We start from the raw sequence: 9,159 nt of genomic DNA, 5'->3' as shown, positions 1-9,159 counted from the left end.
TGCTTATATCATATGGATGCTCAGCCAACTGACATATCGCATGTTTTAAGGAAAGTTTTCGTAAGTGTTTACTTACCTCATGCACTTGCTTGAATCCTCCGACATCACAAATTCCTACTATAACGAAATATGAGAAATCGTTATGCACAGTACTAGAGAACCCCTACGAGCATGGTACTAAGTCATATCTAACAAAAAGGATCGTTGAACCCTAGTATTGCACATTTGGAGCTAAGGGACGGATGCCTTGCTTCTTGGTTGAATGCTCGGGCTCAAGAGCGAACATTCGGCCAGTGAGTTAGGTGTAAGGACTTGTCAAAACATCTTTAAAACTTATAATACTAGAAACAACAGTAAAAAGACCATGGAATGGGTAAGGAGATTACCTTAGAAGATGGCAAAAGCACCCAGCTTTCGTACTTCTCTCTCTCCAAGTCACTCCTTACACTAGGGTTAGGGTTTTTATAAGGTTAGGGGAGGCTGAGGATTGAGGGCATGGCTTACATAGGAGCTTGGGGCGTGCCTTGCTCTAAAGAAGTGGAGAATGGGTTAAAATTGCGAACATTTGGGGTACTATTAAACGTTGGATAAAATGGTTCAAGCGTACATTTTGGGGTATTGCCCACTGGGTCAAAGACTGGTCAACGAACGTTCGTGTGGTCCCTTAGTGAATGCTCGTACTTAAGTTACGGGCGAACGTTTGTTTGGTCCCTAGCAAACATTCGGTCAGAGAGTGGGATTTTTGGATCTTAACTTTGTGATCCATATTTGTAAGTACTCAATTTTTCATTATAATTTCAATTAATCTTGTTTTGTCTTTCAATAACATGAGAGGCTAAACCTTCAACTAAGGTTGAAGATGAAGCCTCACTTATGATTAGCACATCATTCCATGTATGTAATGTTTCCCAATTTAAGTTTTAATTGCCATATTGTTTTACTTTAACTCAATTGGATTGAATAATTCTTGGTTATCTTTTGTGATTTAATTATTCTCGATACAATTGATATTTTGATAAAAATTGGATATTTTCTTGTGATTTACGGATACAATTAATGATTTAATTATTTATTTAATTTCTTTTGTGAATTGGGTTATGTATGGATACATGGGATGTTTTGATTAATTCTTTGATGCAATAGTAAACAAATCTAAGATTTATATGTGAGAACTTTAGGAAATATTATAGATCATGGAATTATGTTGCTATGAATTTGTGAGTGCGGATTATGAAACCCTAGTGTTTCGTCATTAGATTACATTCAGATTAAATTGTTTATGCTTTTGATTTTTCATTCAAATAATAATCTTTCAAAATTTGGAACTAGGTTAGGGTTAAATTAATTTAGATTTAAAATTGCTTTCAAGAACATAATTCTTTGTGGGATCGACCTCGCACTTGCATAATCTGTACTACACACAACTCGTGCACTTGCGAGTAATTATAATTTGCACAACAAGTTTTTGACGCCATTGCCGGGGAATTGTTTAATTTTTGGAACCAATTTAGTTATAAATTAGGATTTTTTTTTCTGCAATTTGTTTTGTTTTATTCCTTTTACTAATAATAATAAGGGGAAACTTTACTTACTCCCCTCAAACTTTTGTGCTTTTTGCAAACACCCCCCCATTGTTTAAAAGCTCTCACTTTCATGTATCAAATTTTTAGTTTCGTTCACTTTGCCCATTCCGTTAGGATTTTCTGCGAAATCCTAACGGACCGGTGTTAAATTATTAAAGTATCCTTATTTTTTATTAAAAAATATATTTAAAAAAAAAAACACTTGACTCGTGGGTTTACCTGTGGATCTAACTCACCAGTATTGTGACCCACGGGTCATATTATTATTATTATATTAAACAAAAAGATGGGTATTATGCCGACCCTCCGGGGGTCACAAGTGACCGGCCGGTGGGTCACTAGTCACCCGATGGGTCACAAGTGACCCACCGGCAGGTCACAAAAGTGACCCTCCATAGGGTCACAAGACCCACCGGGGGTGACCTGCCAGTGGGTCAGAAAGTGACCCCGGCAACGGGGTTCACTTTTTTTTTTTAAATAATAATTTTTTATTTATAAATAAGGGTAAATTTGGAATTTTTAAAAAAATTAGGGGTATAAAGGACTTTTACTCATTTGACCGTTTGATTTAACTACAAAATCCTAAAGGAAGGGCAAAGTGAAAGAAAATAAAAATTTGATACATCAAAGTGAGAGCTTTTGAACAATGGGGAGTGCCTGCTAAAAGCGTGAAAGTTTAGGTGGGTACGTGAGGTTTCCCCTAATAATAAAAAAGGAATAGATAGGTTTTTATTTTTATTAGTTTCTATTTTGCAGTTCTGGATCGCATCTGTTCCTGTTAGTGCGATCGAGTGCAGCTTTGCTACGATCGAGCACACTCGCGGCCTAGACAGCAAGTCCAGCGCACCTGCTCTCGACAACTGCCACATCTCCACCTATACATTCACTCAAGTGCGATCGAGCGCATATCAAGGCGATTGAACGTACTCACAGCAAAGGCAGCAACTGCAAAACTTCTGTAGATTTTAGCCAATTTCTTTTGGTCCTTTTTCATGAGTTTTTAGTTTCTGTTTGCATTAATTTATGCTTGCAAATTTAGTTCAATTTAGTTCAGCTATTAGTTTGTTAGTTCCTATTTGCATGTTTGGTCATAGATCTTTAAATTTGGAGTTTAGTACTTTTGATCCTGAAATTGAAAGAACGGCGAGAGAGAATCTAAGACAGCCACCAAACTCACCCACCAATTCTAAAAGTTTCGAGTCTTACATGGAAAAGTCTGTTAAGATGGGAGAACGAATTCAACCCAGATCCCTTAAGGAGTTGTTTGAACCCACTAATACCAACATACAGTCATGTATAGTGTTGCTAGCTACTAATGCCACTCGATTCGAGTTGAAGCAAAGTGTGATCAATTCACTTCGGCATTTAGAGGGTTAGAGAACAAAGATCCATACGTTCATGTGAGGTCCTTCTTGGAAGTGTGCAAAATTGTTAATACACAAAATGTCCCGACATAATTGCTGTGTCTTCGGTTATTTCCTCTTTCCCTACATAATAGGGCAAAATCCTGGCTACTCAACAACAGACCTAGATCTGTCACCTCTTGGGAAATGCTGCAGAGCAAGTTTTACCACAAATTCTTCCTAATTTCCAAAATCAATGATCTCCATCTACAGATCACCAATTTCAGACAGGAAGAAGGGGAGATATTCACTGATAGCTGGGAGAAGTTTAAAGAGCTTACTATGAAATGCGCACCCCACGGGTTTGAGAATAAAACGATTGTTCAATTTTTCTTCAGGGGATTGACGCCAAGTGAACGAAACTTGCTTGAGACTATGAATGGTAGAGAATTCTTAAGTCATACGGGGGATGAAGCTTATAAGACTTTGGTTGAAATGTCCGAACGAGCACAACAATGGGATTTTCAAAATAGTGGATAAACAACCTCCCGTTCCCAAGACAGGAGACATCTATAAGGTGAAGAACGATGCTAACATAAGGGAGAAATTCAAGATTCTCAGGCATTAATTCGATACTATGGTCCTAAACAAACCAGTGAATGCAACAGATACTTATCAAGCTGACGTATATCAGTTATGAGCTAGTTCAATGCACTTTACTCAAAACTGCCTAACTCAGTCAGCAGAGTACACAACCGAGCAAGTCAATGCTTTCAATGAGTATAGAAAACCCACAAATGGACTGTTTTCTGAGACTCATAATCTAGGGTGGTGGAATCACCCCAATTTCTCAGAGAAGCAGAATCAACCACTGAACCAGGGAGGTACCTCACAAGCTCAGACTCAATTTTGGCCATCTAATCAAGTGCCAAAGCCTGCACCACAACCATCATTGGAAGAGATGATGAAAGCATTCATGCAATCAACTGATAAGAACATGCAAGAGATGAAACAAGAGTTGAAGAATACTAACTTGAGCAATAATCAAGCTATAAAAGAGCTCAAGAATTCCAACTCCCAAGCTATACAAGAGCTGAAGAACTCCACCATGGTCAATAGCAGAGACATACAAGAGTTAAAAGGTTTCACCACGCAAGCTATTACCAAGATGGAAGGGCAAATTGGCCAGCTAGCCAATCAAGTGGGGGAAAAAGAAAGAGGAAAGTTCCCAAGTCAACTGGTGCCTAACTTTAAAGGGCAGTTTGGTATTGGGAGTTTCTCAGCCTCTACTCTTGGTCAGGAGCATGTGAAAGCCATTACCACTCTGAGGTCAGGAAAACAAGTAAATAATCAAGTGGCCATGCCTGAAGAGGGCACTGAAGCTGGAAAAGAAGAGGGAAGCTAGGACAAACCGACAAGAGACACGGGACCAGACACTCTCATTCCAAGTGCTGAAGATCATCCTAGAAAAAATGTTCCCAAAGCTCCATATCCAGAAAGACTGATGGTGCCAAAGAAAAGCTCGAAGTTTGATGACATTTTGGAAGTGTTCAAGCAAGTGCAAATCAACATTCCATTCGTAGAGACCATTCAGCAAGTGCCTTCTTATGCCAAATTTATGAAGGATTTGGTCACCAACAAGTGGAAGACGAATATCCCCAAGAAAGCTTTCCTGGCTGAGTAGGTCAGCTCTATTTTGCAATACAAGATGCCTGTCAAGTATAAGGACCCTGGATGTCCTACCATTGCTTGCAAGATAGGTGGGTGACAACCGAGTTGAAAAATCTTTGTTGAATTTGAGGGCCAGTGTAAATCTCCTGCCATATTCAGTATATGTTCAGCTGGAAATGAGAGAGCTGAAATCCACTTCAATTACACTTGAGTTGGCTGACACATCTATAAAGGTACCAAGGGGAATCATTGAAGACGTTTTGATCAAAGTTGATAAATTCTACTTCCCTATGAACTTCATCGTTTTAGATACAGAGCCAGTGGTAAATGCGGAGATTCAAGTTCCAATCATATTAAGGCATCCCTGTTTAGCTATGGCTAATGCCCTAATCAACTGTAGAACTGGAGTCATGAAGATATCTTTTGAGAATCTGACAGTAGAGCTGAACATCATTGACATTAGCAGGTAGCCATTTGAGTATGAACAGGTTAGAAGCACATACTTGATTGAGGAGATAGTGGAAAAGATTGCCAATGAACCAAATATGGAAGACCCCTTGGGAGAATGCCTGATTGCACTGGGAGGTGACTTGGACCTAGATACACTATTGGAACAAGCTGACGCCTTGTTGGATTCAACTCATGAGATAGAGACTATGACTGAAGAAATCACTGAGACATCATTATCATATCCATCTTCATTAACAGCTGAGCCTGTCAAGCAAGAGTTGAAGCCTCTACTAGACACCCTGAAGTACAAGTATCTGCATCATATGGAATCTTTGCCAGTGATCATTGCTGCCGACTTGGATAATGATCAAGAATATAAGCTGCTAGATGTCTTGAGAGAGCACAAAGAAGCAATCGGGTGGTCAATTGAAGACATAAAAGGAATCCGCACCGCAGTAGTGATGCATAAGATTTACTTGGAAGAAAATGCTAAAACCTCTTGTGAGCCATAAAGACGGTTGAATCTGGTCATGCAAGAGGTAGTTTGAGCTGAGGTAATTAAACTTCTGGATGCGGGAATCAAATACCCAATCTCTGACAGCAAATGGGTGAGTCCCATTCATGTGCTGCCGAAGAAGGCAAGGATTATAGTGATCAAGAACAAGGACAATGAGTTGGTCCCAACTTTTGTGCAGTCAGGATGGAGAGTGTGCATTGACTACAGGAAGTTAAATACCGTAACAAGACCACTTTCCTCTACCTTTCATCGATTAGATGTTGGAGAGATTGGCTGGCCATGATTACTCTTGTTTCCTTGATGGCTACTTCGGCTACAACCAAATTCCGCTAGACCCCGAAGACCAAGAGAAGACTACTTTCACTTGTCCTTTCGATACGTTTGCCTATTGCCGTATGCCGTTTGGGTTGTGTAATGCACCTGCTACTTTTCAGCGGTGCATGATCAGCATCTTTGTAGATATGGTTGAATGTCACCTGGAGATCTTCATGGATGATTTCTTAGTCTTTAGTTCGTCCTTTGGGGAGTGTCTGCATCATCTCACCTTGGTGTTGTTACGGTGTAAGGAGAAGAATCTGGTTTTGAATTGGAAGAAACGCCACTTCATTGTGAAACAAGGAATTTTTTTAGGGCATGTAATTTCCCACAAAGGTGTCGAGGTTGATATGGCTAAGGTCGATCTGATCTCCAACCTTCTGCCCCCGCAGACAGTAAAAGAAAATCGGTCATTTCTAGGACATGCTGGGTTCTACAAAGATTCATCAAGGACTTCAGCAAGATTGCAAGACCTCTATGTAACTTGTTGGCAAAAGATGTTCCTTTTGATTTTAATGACAAGTGCCAGACAGCCTTTGAGATTCTGAAGAAGACCTTAACTTCTACACCAATCATTCAGCCACCTAATTGGGGAGTGCAGTTCGAGATAATGTGTGATGCCTCTGATTATGTTGTGGAACTTGTTTTGGGGCAGAGAGTGGAGAAGCTTTCGCATGTCATATACTATGCCAGCAAGACTCTGAATGATGCACAACTCAACTTCTCCACCACTGAAAAGGAGTTGTTGGTTGTAGTGTTTGCTCTGTCTAAGTTTAGACCCTACTTGCTATGGTCTAAAGTCTTAGTCTACTTGGATCATGCTACTCTGAAGTACCTTTTGTCAAAGAAAGATGCTAAATCGTGTCTCATCTGGTGGAATATGTTGTTGTAAGAGTTTGACATTGAAATTCGGGACAAGAAGGGTTTCGAGAATGTGGTAGCGGACCACTTATCCAGGCTGGTTGTGGACTTTAATGAAGATGTTGTGCCTATTGCTGAGACGTTCCCTAATGAACAACTTATGCACATCTTTCAAACTCCTGCACCGTGGTTCGCAGACGTTGAGAACTACCTCATCACCGCCCAGATGCCATCACATTGGACCAGGCAAGACAGATCAAAATTCTTGGCTGGGGAGAAGTACTTCTTTTGGGATGATCCTTACCTGTTCAAATATTGCCCAGATCAGATTATAAGGAGATGCATTCCTGAAAGTGACCAGCAAAATGTCCTCTCTTTTTGCCATGATTATGCATGTGGAGGCCACTTCAGTTCTAAAAAGACCATGGCGAAGATTCTTCAAAGTGGATTATATTGGCCCTCCATTTTTCATGATGCCTATGCCTACTGTTCAACCTGTGATAGATGCCAAAAGTTGGGGAGCATTGGAAGAAGGAATATGATGCTGTTGAACCCGATCCTTATTGTGGAGTTGTTTGATGTTTGGGGCATCGATTTCATAGGGCCTGTTCCTAATTCTTATGGGTACCTCTTCATCCTTGTGGCAGTGGATTATGTTTCCAAGTGGGTGGAGGCCATTGCATGCAAGACCAATGATCATGGAGTCGTGCGGCAATTTCTGAAGGAAAATGTGTTCATACAGTTTGGAACACCACGTGCCATCATCAGCGATGGAGGGAAGCAATTTTGCAACCGATTTTTTGAGCAACTCATGAAGAAATATGGCATCACTCATAAAGTTACAACTCACTACCATCCTCAGACAAGTGGGCAAGTTGAAATATCCAACGGAGAAATCAAAAGGATATTACAGAAGACGGTAAACCCGACAAGGAAGGATTAGTCTCTTTTGACTCAATGATGCTTTGTGGGCATACCGGACTGCATTCAAGACTCCAATTGGCATGTCTCCCTACCGACTCGTGTATGGCAAGGCTTGCCACCCTCTTGTGGAATTGGAACACTTGGGCTTATTGGGCTATCAAGTAGCTGAATTTCAGTCTCACCAAGGCTGGTGATCAAAGAAAGCTACAACTCGATGAATTAGAAGAATTGAGGAATGATGCCTACGACTGTTCCAAGTGGTACAAAGCTCAGATGAAGAAGACTCATGACCACAACATTTTAAGAAGATCGTGGAAGTTGGTCAGAAAGTCTTCATTTACAACTCACGTCTGCATCTATTTCCAGGGAAGCTCAAATCCTAATGGAGTGGACCATTCATAGTACGTGCAGTTTCTATTCATGGAGCCATCGAGATCGAGGATCCCAAGAATGGAAATATTCTCCAGGTCAATGGTCAGCGGTTGAAGCCATTCTTGGAACTAGAGATTCTGGAGATTGAGGAATTGCCCTTCGAAGATCCTACATCGTCTACTTAATCATCGGCGATGAAAAGTCTGGCTGAAGACTGTAGACTTAGCGCTTATGGGAGGTGATGTGGTATTTTTGTAACAAAAAATATCAATTATAAAAATAACCACTCGCAATAGGACGAATCTTTGTAGGATACGGCTATAGAGAGGGTGTCGAACTTCAAGGACTGCAGGGGTTTTATTATCAAAATTTGAAAGATCAAAATTAACTTAATTAAAAAGAGAATGATTTGGTTGTGTGAATTTAAAGTGCATAAAATAAACGGAAAAAAAAGGAAGTAAATATATGAGAGAGAGAGTAGAGTATTGATTTCACCACTATCCGCACATCAATGGTTAACCATATTTAATTCTAGCAATTCATTCTATGCATGTTATAATTTAAACAAGAAAACATATGAAAATAATTTCATACAATCAACGGAATAGCATAACCCATCTTCAGTTGGCACGGATCGTCTACCTAAATTACACTAAACTAGGGTGTAGTACGATCCGTCTTTCCTAGGTATGCTCTATCTAACCCTATTGATTGCATGGCAATTAAGAACCATTGTGCAACTATCATTCTTATAATCACAGAAAATAAGAATTATTTGAGTTCAATAATAGTAAAATAATTTCTAAGACAAGATAAGAATTTTACTAATATTGAATTGGAATTAAAGAACAATTGCATTTAATATGAAGAACATAAATCAATTGTAGCAATCCTTAGAGTTATACAATCAACATGCATAAATTGAAAAACTAGAAATTAAATACAATCAAACCATTGTGCTTGGAAAGGGTTTACATCAATGCCCCACAATAGGGTTTAGCCACTCATGATCTTCTAATCTCCACAGACAATTTACTGAAATTTAAACTCTAGAAAGCGGTGTGTCTGTTTACAATGTTTAGAGCCCTATTTATAGGAATTAGGAAAACCCTAAAAACCCTAG

At 39.6% G+C, this 9,159-nt stretch overlaps 1 protein-coding gene across 1 annotated transcript; it reads left to right on the top strand.

The window, feature by feature from the left end:
* The first annotated feature begins 4,430 nt into the window (after nucleotides 1–4,430).
* LOC148583845 (uncharacterized) lies at nucleotides 4,431–5,559 on the top strand. The gene is made up of 3 exons (XM_088510791.1): nucleotides 4,431–4,606; nucleotides 4,734–4,920; nucleotides 5,086–5,559. Exons 1-3 carry the CDS (start codon nucleotides 4,431–4,433, stop codon nucleotides 5,557–5,559), a joined length of 837 nt encoding a protein of 278 aa, XP_088366917.1.
* Nucleotides 5,560–9,159: the final 3,600 nt, after the last annotated feature.

Source organism: Corylus avellana, chromosome 9, assembly GCF_965113065.1.
Source record: "Corylus avellana chromosome 9, dhCorAvel1.hap1.2, whole genome shotgun sequence".
Classification (NCBI taxonomy): domain Eukaryota; kingdom Viridiplantae; phylum Streptophyta; class Magnoliopsida; order Fagales; family Betulaceae; genus Corylus; species Corylus avellana.
Note: the sequence above shows the minus strand (reverse complement) of the source record. Positions and strands in the feature narration are given on the sequence as shown.

Excerpts from the sequence above, each read along its gene's own strand:
- LOC148583845 (XM_088510791.1), top strand. The coding sequence starts at position 4,431 with ATGGTGCCAAAGAAAAGCTCGAAGTTTGATGACATTTTGGAAGTGTTC. Across the intron at positions 4,607-4,733 it reads AAGAAAGCTTTCCTGGCTGA|TGTAAATCTCCTGCCATATT; the intron begins GTAGGTCAGCTC and ends TTTGAGGGCCAG. Across the intron at positions 4,921-5,085 it reads TTTTAGATACAGAGCCAGTG|GTTAGAAGCACATACTTGAT; the intron begins GTAAATGCGGAG and ends GAGTATGAACAG.